Genomic DNA, 18,011 nt, shown 5'->3' on the forward strand with positions numbered 1-18,011 from the left:
TTTGTAATGGGAATAAGACAAAAAATAAGAACATATAAGAACTTTTTTTCACAAACTATTCAGTTATTGTAAACCAATTTGCAATATTATACAGTATAAAAAAAAAGGTTGGGCTTCCAAAATCATGTCATTTATCTTAGTCCTTTGCAGTCTTTGTAAAATGAAACTTCATTATCATTGAAGCTCAGCGTGTCTGAAATATTACCTGAAATATTATATAATAGCAAAATACTAACGTTAATGATAAGAAACTGCTGAAACAATAAACAGGGTTGGGAGGGTTACTTTTGAAATGTATTCCACTACAGATTACAGAATATATGCTATAAAATGTAATTTTTAATGTATTGCATTAGATTACTCAAGGTTAGTAATGTATTCTAAATACTATGGATTACTTCTTCAGCACTGGTCGATTTTTTTCACGTGTTTTGTCTATAAAATCTCTGTCAGTACAGTAAGACAAAATACACATGTTAAAAATACATTCTCTGAAAAACCAAAATATCTTATGCAGTGTTGTTTCTAAAACAAGATCAATCAAAATGATCTTGTTTTAAGGATGTTTTATATTTTTACAGGAAAACAATACAAAAATACAAAAATTATTATCAAGTATACGATTTTTGAACTAATATCAAAGGTCTTACTAGAAAAAAGAAATTATGATCCGACGTGAATTTTCTTGATAAAAATATATGATGGTTTCTGGTAACATGTAAAATGGCTAGAAATAGCATTTTAGCTTAGCGTAAAGCTGACCATTTACACAAGGTTTATTTCTATTTCGTCTGCTCCAAACGCACTTCTCTGTCTGCTCGTATGAATGTGACACATCATAAGAAAGTGTTTCACCGTTGTTCAAATGCTCTTTGGATCACTTCATTTATATGTATAAATGTTTTCCATTTGAAAGGACTAAATATTAAATGAAACAAATGACAATAAAATACAAAGTAATCTCAGTAATCAAAATACTTTTTGAATGTAACTTTATTCTAATTACCAATGATTTAAATTGTAACTGTAGTGGAATGCAGTTACTTATATTTTGTATTTTAAATATGTAATCCTGTTACATTAATTCCGTTACTCCCCAAACCTGACAATAAAACATATTTGATGCATGTTATTTTGCTATTTTGGGGGATCTGAAAGCACTATATTTCAAAAGAATATTAAAACGTATCGGTTACCTAACGTAGCCTCGGTTCTCTCTAGATGAGGGAACGAGTAAGCTAGCTTACGCTACGGGAAAGATTAATCTTTTCTGAGATATTGAAGCCAAAAAATTATCCTTAATTTTTGCATCCATTGTCAACGCAGTGCGGCAGCTGCAGACCTTGAGCGGGCTAGCTAGCGAGCTCATAGGTTGCTCTGCGGCAACTGCTGCAGCCTATAGACGAGCTTGGGCGAACTCGCATCCAATGAGAGGCGTCTGCGCGCTCACTGCAACAAAGCCCGCCAAAATGGGCGTGACTAGAGTGCATATAAGCGTAGTTCGTAGGCTGGAACCCTGGTTTTCATTGACTGAAGCGAAAAGTCGCCGTGGCGCTGAAGCACGGCCGGCTACGCAATACTGCTCCCTCATCTAGAGAGAACCGAGGCTACGTTAGGTAACCGATACGTTCTCTTCACGAGAGGTTCTCTCGTATTGCGTAAGCTAGCTTACGCTACGGGAACCCATTGTCAACGCCGCGCGTGCCAAGCATCCACTGTATGAGCCCCAGGGAATTAAGGGGGACCCGTGGGAGCCCTTATGAGTGGGGAAATAATATTTGGCCGGCAAGAATGCGGGTCATTGATTGTGTAATACATAAGCACATAGTGGGAAGGAATCGACAGAGGGCGGTGCCGGTCTGTGTGGAATGTGTCCCATCAGTGCAGCTCACCAGGGGAGCTGTAGCGTATTAAACCGCTAGTAGTTTTGCCTGCAGAGCGGGCACTTCCATATTGTAAAATCTGACAAAGGTGGAGGGGAAGTCCATCCCGCTGCCACACATATGTCGTGAATGGAAATCCCGCTGGACCATGCCCACGAGGATGCCATGCCTCTAGTGGAGTGAGCCCTAATGCCCAACGGGCATGGCAGGTCTTTTGACGCCGTATGTAGCAGCAATAGCGTCCACTATCCATCTAGATAGTGTCTGTTTCGAGGCGCGAGACCTTTGGTGCGCCTCGAACGAAACGAAAAGCTGCTCAGAGCGTCTGAAAGCGGCGGAGCGCGCAGTATACAATCTCAGTGCTCTGACCGGGCAAAGGAGATTGGCGTCGCGTTCGCTAACGGATAGCTGGCAGCGCCGATAGGGAAATGACCTGTGCTCTGAAAGGAGTACCGATCACCTTGGGAACATAGCCGTGTCTAGGCTTTAAAATGACCTTGGAGTCACTTGGTCCAAACTCAAGACACTCAGCGCTGACAGACAGCGCGTGAAGGTCTCCCACACGCTTGACTGATGACAGGGCAGTCAGAAAAACGGTTTTGAGTGAAAGGTATTTCAAATCCACGGATTGAAGTGGTTCGAAGGGGGGCTTTCATAGTTTCGAGAACTATAGAAAGATCCCAGATAGGAATCGATGGGGGCGCGGGGTTCATCCTTCTAGCTCCCCTGAGGAAGCGGATGACCAGCTCGCTTTTACCCCATGACTGGCCGTGCAGGGGTTCAGCTGAACGCCACAACGGCCGCCACATACACTTTGAGCGTGGATGGGGATCTGCCCTTATCCAGCAGCTCTTGTAGAAATACGAGCAGCGTACGACACCCCACATGTCCGCGGGTCCAGGTCTCGGTCGGTGCACCATTTTGAGAACACAGACCATTTTGACGCATAGAGTCTTCTCGTGGAAGGGGCTCTAGCGTGTATGATGGTGTTTATTACTCCTTCTGGCAGAGCGACGGGTAGTCGCTGATCACCCACGCATGCAGCCTCAGCTCTGGGTGGGGATGCCAAATTGTGCCGCGAGCTTGAGAGAGGAAATCTGCTCTCACTGGGATGGGCCACGGCGCTGTCAGTGACAGCTGCGTAAGCTCCGGAACCATGTCTGATTCTCCCAACGCCGGGCTATGAGGAGCACCGAGTGACGCTGCTTCCTGATCCTCTGCATTACCTGTGGCAATAGCGAGACGGGAGGGAAGGCGTAAGCGGGCGTCTGGGCCAGTCCTGGGCCAGCACGCCCTCGCTGAGAAAAATATTGGGCAGTGAGAGTTCTCTTTGGACGCAAAGAGGTCTATCTCCGCTCTGCCGAATAGGTGCCATAACGTCTGGACTGTTTGAGCGTGCAGGGACCATTCCCCTGGGGAATATTGTCTCTGGACAGTCTGTCCGGGCCGCCGCTCAGGTGGCCTGGCACGCGCGCCGCTCTCAGCGAAGTGCAGGTGGCACTGGGACCAACTCAGTATGCGTTTCGGCCAGATGGAAGAGGTTCCTGGATCTGACACCGCCCTGACGGTTTAGGTAGGATACCACAGATCTGTTGTCCGAACGGACCAGGACGTGGTGACCCTGAATGACCGGGAGAAAGCGCACGCAGCGTGCATCGACCGCTATCATTTCCAGACAATTTATGTGAAGGAGCTTTTCCTGAACTGACCATAGGCCTAAAACGGAGAGCCCTCGCGAGACCGCGCCCAACCCGTGTTGGACGCTGCCTGTCGAGATGACTTTTCGGCGAGATACAGCTCCCATTGTCACTCCCCGCTGATACCATTCGGCCACTGTCCAGGGCTGCAGAGCTGAAATACAGGTCTGAGTCACCTTGATGGGCTGGCGGCCTGTGGCCCAAGCCCGGCGAGACGCTGCGGTTGTTTAGCCAATGCTGAAGCGGGCGATGTGCAGTAAACCCAGCTGAAGTACTGCTGCGGCTGAGGCCATGTAGCCTAGCACTCTCTGAAATTTCTTCAGAGGTGTGAGGCTGTTCATCTGAAATGACGCCGCTAGTCGCTGCACACGGCGCGCGCTGTGTAGATAAGCGAGCCGTCATTGCCACTGAGTCTAGTTCTATTCCAAGGAAGGAAATTGCCTGACTGGGCTGTAGTGAGCTCTTGGTCCAATTGACTGCAAGGCCCAAACTGTTCAGATGACTGAGGAGAACTGTCCTGTGAGACAGAAGCTCCGTATGTGATTGTGCCAAAATCAGCCAATCGTCCAAATAGTTCAGAATTCGCAAACCCTGACTCTGCAGGGGTGCGAGCGCCAGCGTCCATGCACTTCGTGAAAGTACGGGTGCTAAGGACAGGCCGAACGGAAGGACAGTGTATTGATAAACCTGGCCGTCGAGGCTAATCTCAAGAATGGCCTGTGACGGGATTTATCTGAATCTGAAAGTATGCATTTTTCAGATCGAGAGAAATAAACCAGTCCCCTGGCGCATCATGCGCGAGGAGTTTGCTGGTTGTAAGCATTTTGAACGGTCTTTTGCAAGCGCTTTGTTCAAAACCCTGAGATCTAATATTGGTCTGAGGCCGCCGTCTTTCTTGGGGACAAGAAAATAACGGCTGTAAAACCCCGACTCAGCTCAGGGAGGCGGCACTCTCTATGGCCCTTTTGCACAGAAGGTTTGCTATTTCTGAACGAAGCATGCACGCTGCTTCCGTGTTCAAAGTAGTTTCGAGCCAGCTCTGAAGCAAGGAGGACGGCGATCGAACTGTAGCAAATAGCCCTGTTTTATTGTGCTTAACACCCATTCGGATATCCCTGGAATATCTTCCCACGCTTGAAGCGTAATGTTAGAGGGTGAATGGCCAAATCGCTCTGATTGCCGCACACAGCCGCTGAACAGAATGTGTGAGCGCGCTTACTGTGCTTATGCTGGACTGCTCGCAGACAGCATGGACAGGCTGTTCTGTGAGTGACTTCCGATTGAGGTGAATGGGGAAAGAGTCACGTCTGTTAAGTGATGCGCAAGCATAGCCACGGGCACGGGACTTACATACAGAGAAGTGTTTGCTGGCCGTGTGACAGAGCGGGCAGAGAATGGGCGCACGCACGTATTCGTGAGCGCATTTATTGACTCTAACACTCGAGTGGTTCAGTAACCGCTTTTGAGTGTGCTCTGATGGGGACACGGAACGTGTAATGCTTGTGTGTAGAGGTGAACACTAGATCGTGGGCACATTTTCTACACATAAGGCTGGTCGTGTGACAGAGCTGCCAGAGAATGGGCGCCGCGACGGATTCGTGGGTGCGTTTATTAACCCTAACACTCGAGCTGGTCGTAACCGCTTTATGTGAGTGTGCTCTGATAGGGACACGGGACGTGTAATGCTTGTGTGTAGGGGTGAACACTGAATCGTGGGCACATTTTCTACACATAAGGCTTTATTTTAGGCGCCGTGGAAACGGCGTTTGAGTGCAGGCAGGCGGGTAATATCACCGGCTTGTTGGCTGCTGAATCCACCACTGCAGTAGCCTGAGAGAAGGGGACTGACAAGGGGCGTACGGGACTTACATACAGCTGGCCGTGTGACAGAGCGGGCAGAGGAGGGAGCTGCGCGACGGGCTCGTGGGCGCTTATTAACTCTAACACTCGAGCGGTCGTAACCGCTTATGTGAGTGTGCTCTGATAGGGACACGGGATGTGTAATGCTTGTGTGTAGGGGTGAGCACTGGATTGTGGGCACATTTTCTACACATAAGGCATGTTTACTCTTTACAAGATTTCTTTGGGTCGCCGTGAAAACGGCGCTTGAGTGCAGGCAAACGGGTAGTATCACCGGCTTGTTGGCTGCTGAATCCACCACTGCAGTAGCCTGAGAGAAGGGGACTGACAGGGGCGAAGCTTTGACGGTGGTCCGGCCGTGGCGGGACTGAGCCGTCGTTTTCTCAACAACGCTAGGAGGACTTCGGTTGCTCAGGTTTCAGTACAATCTTAGGCCGAGGCCCGCAGGGGGCGGCTGTCTGAGCGTGATCGAGGGCGCCGCCCTGTCGACGCTGAGAAGTCTGGCTTGTTGAGCTGGGCGCTGTGAAGAGGCTCGTGCAGGAGGCTGGTCACGTGGGCGGCCTGCAGAGGAGCTAGCGCAACGAGGCAGAAAGAGATTCAGATCTGAAACAGCCTCTGTCTGTAAGATGGCCATGGAATGCAGAGCAGATGCGGCTTGGCCGGCGGCGGTATAGGCGCGGCCAACACAGGCGGAAGTAGTTCTGCAGGCCTTAGACGGGAGCACCAGCTTAGACCACCATCTCGCGGAGGGCGGGCAAAGGTGCGGCGTGGAGTCTGTTGGGAGCCTGTTCAGGGGGCGGTGACCACTCGAGCCCGAGGCGGTCGACGGCCTGTGTGAGGAGGCGGGCAGCCTTTGAGAGCGGCGCTTTTTACTGCGCGGCTGAATGGAAGCCGGCGCTGCGGCTTCGGTCCTGAGCGCTTCGAGTCGAGCCCGCAGGGTCGACATTGGAAGCTCCTCGCAGAGATCGCATCCGCCTTCAGCGAGGGCGAGCTCTGCATGCCCCAGTCCCAGGCAGAGAGCGCAGATGACGTGGCGGTCTCCGGTGCTGAGAGGGGCGCAGCATGAGGCGCAAGTGGAGCGAGACATCTTTAAAAAGACGCTCGTACTCTTTTGTGAAGTTCATAAGAACTAGCTTGCTTTAAAAAGGATATGTCGCCGGATGGCGTAGCTCGCAGGACGGCTGAAGGTGGCGAAGACGGCCGGCTTCTTCGAGCGCTGTCCACGCTTGCTTGATGCCCCTCAAACGGCGACGCGGCTTCCAGTTCAGAGATGCGAAGAGCTTCGCTGAAGAGATGAAAATCGGGGTTCCAGCCTACGAACTACGCTTATATGCACTCTAGTCACGCCCATTTTGGCGGGCTTTGTTGCAGTGAGCGCCGGACGCCTCTCATTGGATGCTGAGTTCAGCCCAAGCTCGTCTATAGGCTGCAGCAGTTGCCGCAGAGCAACCTATGAGCTCGCTAGCTAGCCCGCTCAAGGTCTGCAGCTGCCGCACTGCGTTGACAATGGATACAAAAATTAAGGATAATTTTTTGGCTTCAATATCTCAGAAAAGATGAATCTTTCCCGTAGCGTAAGCTAGCTTACGCAATACGAGAGAACCTCTCGTAAGAGAACTCATATTTTTAATATTAATATTTTCCACATTTAAAAATAAAAGAAATGTTATCAAAAATATAAAACACAAATGGAAATAGTTTGTAGTGACAAAAAAAAAAACGAATTATAATCTTCTAAATCTTTTATTTAAGCCTCTTGAAAGTCATAAGAATAAAACTGCAGCTTTCTCATTACTCTCTGGCCTTTTATTTTTTAATTATTATTAATTTATATGTAGGCACAATATACATTTTTCTATTTAAGCATAAGCCTTTTAATCAAAGTTTTTAGGTAACACTTTACATAAAAATTTTTTTTAGGTTTTATAAAATGGGTTGTTAATGACAAACAAGCCTTTTACAAATGCATTAAAAATCATTAATATACAGTTTAATAAAAATAATAAAAATGGATACTTCCAATACTTGTCATAAAGTGAACCATTTTGCGTCACGTTATACATGCTTAATAACACTAATTCAGCATTAGTAATATATGAACATGTGTCTTAATGTAAAGTGGATATGAAACATTGTCTATTTTTATGAAGCATTGTCTGTTTTTGTTCATTTGTGACAGAACTCATGGATTAAGGCATTTTTATGTTTTTTGACTAACATAAATATGAATAAGTGTATTTTTAAGCATTTATAACATGTAAGTTAAAATGCTCACTATTTGACAAGTATTACATGACAGTCGCCCTTATATTCTTGTTGCTATAACTGCATAATAATGAGTTACAATGCATTTGCTAATTTATAAACTTTTTAAACCCTTAGCAAAGGGAACAATAATGTAAAGTTTTGGTTTATAAAACAATGAAAAACATACATTCAGTTAAGTGCATTCAAACATTTGACTGTAAGTGTATATATTTTAAGAGAGAGGCAATTTCGGCAAATTTAAAAATCAGAGAATAATTAATATAAAGAAATCAATAGATTAATCATGATTAATTTTTTTCATCAACTGACAGCCCTAAAAAAGATTATGTACAAACTGCAAAGCTTTGTGAGTGACATGCACATTTAAATATATTTTTGAAGATAAATATGAATTTAAATGTGTAGTGAATGGCCTAAATGTTCAGGTCTGTGTGTACACGATGTCATTCTTGAATTCATATGCATTGACATAGTTCTGTCTAGTGGTAGTAAACAAACAAACAAAACAAAAACAACAAATAACCATGCATGTTAACAGTTTATCCTGTTTGGTTATTTTTGACCAAAGTAATAGCATTGGCCAATGATGTTATTAAGCATTGCTCAGTAATTTTTAATAAACCCTGTTGAAATGGATGCTGTTTTTAGTTTTTATTTATTAGCTGTAGGTTGGTTGTAGAATGCAGATGTTGTAAAAAATCTGAATGTGTTCATACAGAATGGGATTCACCACTCAAAAGAGGAGTGTCAATTAGTATTCAGCTGCAGTGTGTAGTGGCTGTAGAGGCAGCTCAATGAGGCACTAGTTCTAAACTGTTACTCTGTCTTGCATCACCTCAAATGTAAACTTTGCACTGCCAAAGTTGGTTTTCTGTTTCTGCCAGAAGTTGTCTGGTTTGATGATGAGAGCAACACAGATCTCAGCCGGAAAAGCTTCCTGCAGGGTCTTCAGTAATGGCTTTATCAGTTCCCACTTGGAGCCACGCATATCAATAATCACAGTGAAGCCCCTCTTACACACATCCTCACTGAGAGAGAGAGAGAGAGAGAGAGAGAGAGAGAGAGAGAGAGAGAGAGAGAGAGAGAGAGAGAGAGAGAGAGAGATACTACATCAGAAGACAGACGTGGAAATTATTAGTCAACTACTAGCATAAAAGTACAGTGGTTACACCATTAAACATTAGTTGTTTCACCAAAGTACTTCAAAGAACACTATGGTTTTCAAGGAAACAAAGAATATGAGCAGCAACATAGGCAACAACAAATAATAAATAAAAATATACAAAATACAATTGCAAAAACACATTATGAATGTTTCATTATCTAAGTACACAAGGAAACAATGACTTAATCATTGGGTAATACACATACACACACTTTCACTGATTGATATTTGAACCTTGGTCATCAGGGTCCTCACGTCGCCAAATTACAAAACTGTCAAAAGCCATACAATCATTAATTTTCACATATTTTTGTCATAATTGTTGTCTTTGTACGGAAATATCCTTTCAATTTTGTCAATATTTCAAAATGTCATACTCTTTAATTTTAGTTTGTTTAACTAAAATTACATATAATTTCAACTGACAAAAATAACACATAGGTAACAATTTAGAATAATTTTCTGTCATTAATAGGTAATTATGCAGGAATTAATTCAGGATTAATGAGTAGTACTACATTAACACTTTAGTTACTACTATTAACTAATATGGAAAAAGTATTAACCAATCAGTAAGTAATAATGAACTGATGACTAGTTCACTGTTGGGTAATCAAAAATTACTGAATTTGATCTGCCTCACTGAGAACTATCAACTAACTATGGCTAATTTAAAATAACTACTAATTAAACATTAAAATGTGTCTAAAATGTGAATGATTATGTTTTTATTGTGAATAAGATCATGCATGGGTCCTTAATGTATGAATGTAACAGGTCACTAAATCAAGGCTACAGTGTCTGGTAGAGTATCATAGTCAAGGATGTAACAACATATTCAGGATTGATGGGGAGAAAATTTAATAATGTAATAATTAACCATGGAAAAACCCATATAAATAGACCAATATTATAGGTCTATGCCCCATAAAGGAAAATAAAATTCAGTCATTATTGATCACCTTACAGTGAATACCTCAGTCATCAGTTCACTATTACTTACTGATTGGTTAATCATGTTTCCATATTAGTTAATAGTAGTAACTAAAGTGTTAATGTAGTAGAACTCATTAATCCTGTATTAATTCCTGCATAATTACCTATTAATTACAGACAATTATTCTAAATTGTTACCAACACAGTTTATTTGATATTAATGTGCAAAATGACAAAAACACTTAAACAGGTCAAACTTTTTTCAAATATTCAAATATTACAATTTTTTTTACAAACTTCTTACCATTATATAGACATCAAAAACATATTGAGGATTCATATATTCAATAAGTAAGATTGAAAAATATTTGAAAACCTGAGCTCCTGAAATAAAATAATAGGATGAACATACTGAAGTATGAGCTTCCTTTACAGGTAACTCTGTTGTGAATTTTCACATTTAAACAGTTAGGATATTTTGTTATGTGCAGTATGTTTTTAAAGAAACAACGTATTTACAACGCAAGTTATGCATTGTGACAGCTCTGGTTACCCTGTTAATTTATTTCATTGTCTGTGCAGATCTAAGTTGTAATATCATGTTTATGTTGTGGATGTAGTGATTATTTTCACATATATAGGATGTGTTTGAATTATGTGTTAACTGGTTAGTTAATTGTTCAGGAGTTCAGTTATTTCTGCTCACACAGCTCAAGCGGGAAATCCCAAAAGCACTAAATTTCTTTATTATTTCATTCGATTCTTTCTCAATTTTCTTCAAAATAAATAAATATGTGCATTATCAAAGTATTGCATTTTTTTTCCTCCCTATATTTTCATCAACATGTTATGTTTAAATTAAAACTGTTTGATTATCGTCATGATGCTCCTTTTTCACCTCGTCATCATTATTGTAAAAACAAAACTTCATCAACAAACATTTTCGTCAGTAATTGAATTGATAAAATTAATACTTCTGTCTCCTAACAATACAGTAAATGTTTAACATAGTGGGGAGTTCTGTAGATGCACCAAGACACCTCCTGTTCCATGTTGGAAATCATAATGCCCTACACATTAATGGTCATCACATGACTGGCCATTCGCTGAGAGATTACTCTTCTATGAAACCCATGGAAATCCATTGTCCTACAATATAACCAATTTACACTTAAAAAACAGACTAATAAGGGACATTCTCTGTGGTAGTTCACTGTTGGGTAATTAATAATTACTGAATTTGATCTGCCTCATTGAGAACTATCAACTAACTATGGCTAATTTAAAATAACTACTAATTAAACATTAAAATGTGTCTAAAATGTGAATGATTATCTTTTTATTGTGAACAAGATCATCACCAAGACCTACTTGGGTAAAGACCAGCAAGACTACCTGTGCGAGTCCACCAAGCAAGGACACTGACAAGGCGCCACTCACCATAGCACTTAAGTATTTTTTATTTTATCTCTTATTATTTTACTTCTACATACTAACATGTCTAGTTCACTAATAACGCATGCCTTCAAGCACATCCCAGTTATCTGTTGTAGACCATTCACAATATACAGATGCAAGACCAAATACAACCCACACAACCTACGGCCACTTTGCACTTCAGCACCTGCTCCGCTCTCGTTCTCAGAGGGACTCTGGAACTGCCAGTCTGCTGTGAACAAAGCTGCATTCATTTCAGACTTTGCCACACAGTCCACCCTCAGCATCCTTGCACTGACGGAGACATGGATACGTCCTGAGGATACAGCAACACCTGCTGCTCTCTCCAACAACTTATCCTTCTCTCTCACCCCTCATCATACCAGTAGGGGTGGGGGAACAGGTTTGCTCATTCATAATAACTGGACTTTTTCACCACAGGCTTCACTATGTAACAATACATATTTTGAATTCCATGCCGTTACTACAATGCATCCCACAAAAATAAATGTTGTTGCACATCTATCGCCCTCCAGGTCAGCTGACCAGCTTTCTTGAGGAGTTGGATGTCCTGCTGTCCTCCTCGCGATTTCAACATACACCAAGTCAAGCCCCAGGCCATTGAACTGAATACTCTTCTGGCCTCATTTGATTTGGAAAGACTACACACCACAACAACTCACAGATCAGGCAACCAGCTGGACCTCATTTTTACATGTAACTGTACCACCTCAAATATTCTTGTTGCACCTTTACATATCTCTGATAACTACTTTGTTCAATTCAACATGATTCTCCCATTTATAGTAAAACCGACTCCACCGTTGGTTTCCTTTTGCGTAACCTCCGTTCCCTCTCACCCTCTTGCCTTTCCACTGATGTCTCTACCTTTCTTCCCACAATAAATGTATTTTCCACGCTTGATGTAAACACTGCCACAGACACACTTAACTCTACTTTTACAACCTGTCTAGACAACATTTGTCCTCGCTCCTCTAGACCAGTCTTCGTGAACGTCAGACTGATCTCAGAGCAGCTGAGAGGAGATGGCGTAAATCTAGAGATCCAGCAGATCTAGGTAAATATCAGCTTCTGCTTTCAAATTTTTCAGATAATGTTAAAGCTGCAAAAACCTCCTATTAGCAGACCAAGATCAACAGCACCACAGACACTCATAGCTTATTTAGAACATTCAACACACTTCTCTGTCCTCCCCCTCCACCACCTGACACATCACTGACAGCAGATACCTTTGCCACATTTTTTACAAATAAGGTTACAACCATCAGCAATACATTCACTACACCACATCCTGTCAAACACCTGGCTCCTGTATGCAACCATTCTTTCTCTATGTTCTCTTCTCTGACTGAAACTGAGGTCTCTAAACTCCTCCACTCCAACCACCCCACCACCTGTTCCCTTGACCCCATTCCATCACACCTTCTCCAGGCCATCTCTCCGTCCATCCTACCTGCACTTACACACATAATTAACACATCTCTACTTACAGGCACGTTTCCCACTACATTTAAGCAGGCTTGAGTAACCCCACTGCTGAAAAAACCTGCACTTAACCCCACACAGATAGAACACTACAGATCAGTCTCTCTCATCCCATTCATGGCAAAAACACATGAAAGGGCAGTTTTCAATCAAACCTCACAGACCAAGCTGCTGGATGACAGTCAGTCAGGCTTCAAAAGTGGACACTTCACAGAGACTGCCCTGATGACTGTCACGGAGTCACTGAGACAGGCGAAAGCTGAATCCAGTTCATCCGTTCTGATTCTGCTGGACCTTTCTGCAGCCTTTGACACAGTCAACCTTCAGATCCTTCTCTCCACCCTCTCTACTCTAGGCATCAGAGAAACTGTGCTTGACTGGTTAACCTCCTATCTCTCAGATAGGTCCTTCAAGGTAGCCTGGAGAGGTGAGGTATCCAAGCCACATCAGTTACTTACTGAGGTACCTCAGGGATCAGTGCTTGGGCCACTTCTCTTCTCCATATACACAACATCACTGGGACCCATCATTCAGTCACATGGATTCTCTTACCACTGCTACGCTGATGACACCACAGTGATTGCTCGAATCGCTGCCTGTCTGGCAGACATCTCGGCCTGGATGAAGGAACACCACCTGCAACTTAACCCAGCCAAGACCGAACTCCTTGTCTTTCCAGCCAACCCTGCTGTTGAACACAACATCACCGTGCAGCTTGGTTCAAATACAGTATCGCATTATATAACGGTCAGAAATCTAGGGGTAACCATCGATAACAAGCTAAATTTCACAGACCACATCTCAAATACTGCAAGATCATGTAGATTTACACTCTACAATATCAGGAAAATAAGACCTTTCCTCTCTGAACATGCCACACAACTGCTTATTCAAACAAGTCTTGTTTGTATTCAAAGAGGATTTGACTGTGGTGTATTCTGATAAATAATCTTGTAAATTTATTTTTAAACAAATCTGTGCTCCGCTCGAACATTATTTCAACATATTTGTGATATTTTTTTCAATGGCCATGAGAACAGTATTACTCTAAAGAGTTAACAGATGCGTCATATCAACTCAGCGTGGCCGAGTGATCAGACAGCCACCTTAATTCTTTCAATGTTCCCAAAATTAATCATTAATCTCTTCTTGAGCTGAAATCCCTTACAAATAAATTGTGAGCCTGTTGTATTAAATATTTAATGGTGGAGAATCTTTATATATTTCTAATCTGATCATTTATCATTTATCCTATATATAATGGTCATTGAGCATGACTAAGATTCCAAAACTAATTTCATTTTACAATTCTTACATATTATTGGTGATGAATGCTGGCAGTTGTAATATACCCTGCCACAATGTCTCTAATTTCCTACAAATTGAATCTCTTCCAACAAATGTGATCTTGGAACATAAAAGAGTCATTTGTTCAGACACCACTTCAGGAGTTCCTGAAGGATTGTTCTCATCAGGCTAAGCAAAAATGGCCCAGCTTCTATTTCTGGTTCATGCTTTAGAAACAGCACGGAGATTGGAAGATTAAAATAACTCCCAGAGCCAGTACTTCAGTAAAGGCAAAATTATAACACAGAGACTTCTATACGACTCAAAGTCAGAAGAAAATCAGAGATAACAGAAATGCTGCATGATTACGAACAACATAATGGCACATATAAGCCTCTCTCATTTCCTGCCATTCTGAGGTCTGAGTGGGAAACTAGTTTTTTGAAACTAGTCAAAAACAAGTAAAGCAGTAAAATCTAAAAGATTTCTTATGTGATGGGACGAGATACTGCCAAACCCACACAGTAGACATAGTGTTAAGAAATGTCATAGCAATGTCACATAAACAAGAGAAATGGATTCATCCCACACAAACTAACTAAGAATATCTAAGCACATTGCACATTAGGCCATCTTTTCCCTCTTCTTTTATATAGAAAATTCTAAACAATGGTAATTTTGTCCTAAACTAAAGATTGCAAGTATATGCAAAACTATTTTTATTTAATTTTTAATGTATATACTACTGGTCAAAAGTTTTGAAACACTGAAATGTTTCTCATGATCTTAAAAATCTTTTGATCTGAAGGTGTATGCAAAATGTCTGCAAATTCTATGCAAAGGTTGACTACTTTGAAGATGCTCAAATATAACTCAGTTTTGAGTTTTAAGTGCTTTGTTACGGGAGCTGTCTGGTCCAAATTGGTGCAGATCACTTTGGCCAGTGTATCCATGAGTTGTCTTCTCAACAAGAAAATAATGTGGAAATACTGACATGCATGGTAGTAGTTTCTGACCTTTTCGAGGTGTCGATATGTATTAACTAATAAAGAATTTAATTAAAGAGATAATTATTGCTTTAGTAAAATGGAGTTTCAGATGTATTGATGCCCAATCATTAAGATGAAAGGAATTCACACAATAAATGCACATAACGTGAATATACACATAAGGGGCTCTCACGTAACCTAAAGTTGTGTTCCTTTGGCTGGAAACTGAACAAATGCACACAGAATAGGATCAAATTAAAACTACTACTCATTGACATATTTAAAATGTATAGATAATCTGGTAACAGTTCAAGGCATTGTGCCTTGTAACCTTACTGCCATTGCACAACATGCAATTTGCGATCTGATTTGAAACAGCCATTGGAGGAAGGAATAAGAGGAGTAGGATGAAGACAGAAAGAGTGAGGGAATCACTCAGTGCACACTCTCATTCTAATCTCCTTTGTTAGCCATATTTTAATTATTTATTTTGGCATATTTATTTAAGTTTTAAACTGCATGGCCACATTACTCACATCTGTCTTCTTAATTAATCTGTTTAATAAGAACATGTCATCTTTCTATTGTCATTACAATTATGCTTATCAAAGAAGGCTAATATAATGTAATAAAGCTTGCTGCCACAGGTGAGGTATTTAAATATTTGATGTATTAGAGCCTAAGCTTTGTTTGACTGAAGATATTTTACAATGGGAACCTATCAGCTTGCTCCCTGTAGAGTTTTCTGACTGAACTTAGGTAAATGATATTATCAAATATTATTATTTTATCAATTAATACCTATTAATTGATTATTGTAATCACTGCTTTACACAGATGTTACTCTGATGATGCAAGCTCTGCAGCTGAGTTGAATCGAACAGGGCTGGGCTGAGTGTCTTGAGTGATATTTACAGTACACATCCATAATGGATGTGGATGACTTAGTCTTCTTACTAATGAGGATATCTCTTGGTTGACCAAAAGGAAAAGCTCAGTTAATGTAATGTAAATTCAAAACATACAGACCATAAGTTTGACTCCACAAGTGAATATGATTCTATTTTGCATACTGTCACAAGTAATTGCTGAGATGAGATAAGAGATGTAGGATCTATTTGCAGGCTTTAATAAAATGATTACAGTGCAACAACAAACAAGAACTGACAAAGAAATGCAAAAAGAAAGGGTATTTATACAAACAAATGCTAATGAGGGAATGGAAAACAGGTGTAAACAATAAAGAACAGATGGCAGTGATAAGGGCAGTGCATGCTAGGTAATGTAGTCCAGGGAAAAAAATCATAAAAAATAAGAGTCCTAGAAGATGACCAGGTGGCCAGGGAGCAGACTCCAGGTTAAAGATTGGATCCAGGAGGTCTAGGAGGGCCGCCTCAGGGTAGAGAAAGGGTCAGGAGGTCTGGGAGGTGGCCTCAGCGTAGGGACTGGGTCAACAGGTCTGGGAGACAGCCTCAGGGCTGAGAAGGGGTCGGAAGGTCTGGAAGGTGGCCACAGGGCCAGGACTGGGTCAGGAGGCCTGGGAGGAAGCCACAGGGCCGGGACTAGGTCAGGAGGCCTGGGGGCTGGCCACAGGCCCAGGAAAAGGTCAGGAGGCCTGGGGGGTGGCCACAGGGCCGGGACTAGGTCAGAAGGCCTGTGGGGTAGCCACAGGGCAGGGACAGGGTCAGCAAGCTTGGGAGGAGTCTCTGGGGGAGCGGGCGGAACTGCTGGAAGAGGAGTCTCTGGGGGAGTGGACGGAACTGCTGTGAGAGGATGCTCTGGGGAAGCAGGTGGAGCCTTTGAAGACTCTGATGGCAGAGCCAGGAGAGGCTCAACAAAAGCAGGCAGAGCCTGGAGAGCCTCTACGAAGGCAGGCGGAGTCAGGCGAGGCTTGAGGGGTGGAGCCATGTAAGGTGGAGCTGGGGAGGCTCAAGGAGTGAAGCCATAGAAGGCGGAGCCGTGGTAGGCTCAAGGCCATGTAAGGCGGAGCCGTTGGAGGCTCGAGGGGTGAGGCCATGTAGGCGGAGCCATGGGATGCTCGAGGGGAGAAGCCATGGAAGGTGGAGCCATGGAAGGCTTGAGGGGCGAGGCCATGGAAGGCGGAGCCATGGGAGACTCGAGGGGAGAAGCCATGGACAGGTGGCAGCTGGTCAGATGCTCGGCAAGAGCTGGCAGTGACTGGGAACAGACCTCCATGATCAGGCATACTGGCAGAGACTGGGGAATGACCTCCATGGTCGTAAGCACTGGCAGTGACTGGGGCACGACCTTCAAGGTTGTGAGCACTGGCAGCGACTGGGGAAAAACCTCCATGGTCGTGAGCACTGGCAGCGAATGGGGAATGACCTCCGTGGTCATGAGCACTGGCAGCAACTGGGGAACGTCCTCCGTGGTCATGAGCATGGGCAGCGACTGGGAATAAGGTGTCCTTTTCCTTCTCTTTTTCCATACAGTTGTGAGCGTATTCATGGTAGTGGGTGAGGCAACAGGCATTGGCTCTGGGACAGTTGAGGCTACAGGCGTGGGCACTGGCTCATTGGCCATGGCAGGCGTGGCCGCTGGATCGTTGGCCATGGCAGGCATGAGCGTTGGCTCGTTAGCCGTGGCAGGTGTTGACGCCTGCTCGTTGGCCATGGTAGGGATGAGCGCTGGAGCCGTGGCAGGCTTGGACGAAGGAGCCGTGGAAGACTTGTGGCAAGGTGCCGTGGAAGGCTTGGGGCAAGGAGCCATGGAAGGCTTGGGGCAAGGAGCCATGGAAGGCTTGGGGCAAGGAGCAGTGGAAGACTTGGGACCACAAGAGAGCAGTCTGGATAGTGCACTAAATTCACCAATTCTAAAAACTTACAGATGTGATCGTCAACTTGACGGTCTCCTTGCTTGAGTAGCAGAATTCGGACAGCTGCTAGATCATGCATGCTGGATCAGTGTCGTCTGGCGAAAGTAGTTGCAATGATGAGAGTCTAGGAGATGTAAGGATACATGT

General features: G+C 43.3%; 1 protein-coding gene across 1 annotated transcript in view; it reads right to left on the bottom strand.

Annotated features, from left to right (window-relative positions):
• The window catches only part of kalrna (kalirin RhoGEF kinase a), a 281,969-nt gene that overhangs the window by 169,466 nt on the left and 94,492 nt on the right, over positions 1-18,011 (bottom strand). The window contains exon 4 of the mRNA XM_052148011.1: positions 8,544-8,736. Within this exon, the coding sequence (XP_052003971.1) occupies positions 8,544-8,736 (193 nt within the window). The remainder of the gene's footprint in view (positions 1-8,543; positions 8,737-18,011) is intronic.

This window comes from Xyrauchen texanus, chromosome 18, assembly GCF_025860055.1.
Source record: "Xyrauchen texanus isolate HMW12.3.18 chromosome 18, RBS_HiC_50CHRs, whole genome shotgun sequence".
NCBI classification, from domain to species: domain Eukaryota; kingdom Metazoa; phylum Chordata; class Actinopteri; order Cypriniformes; family Catostomidae; genus Xyrauchen; species Xyrauchen texanus.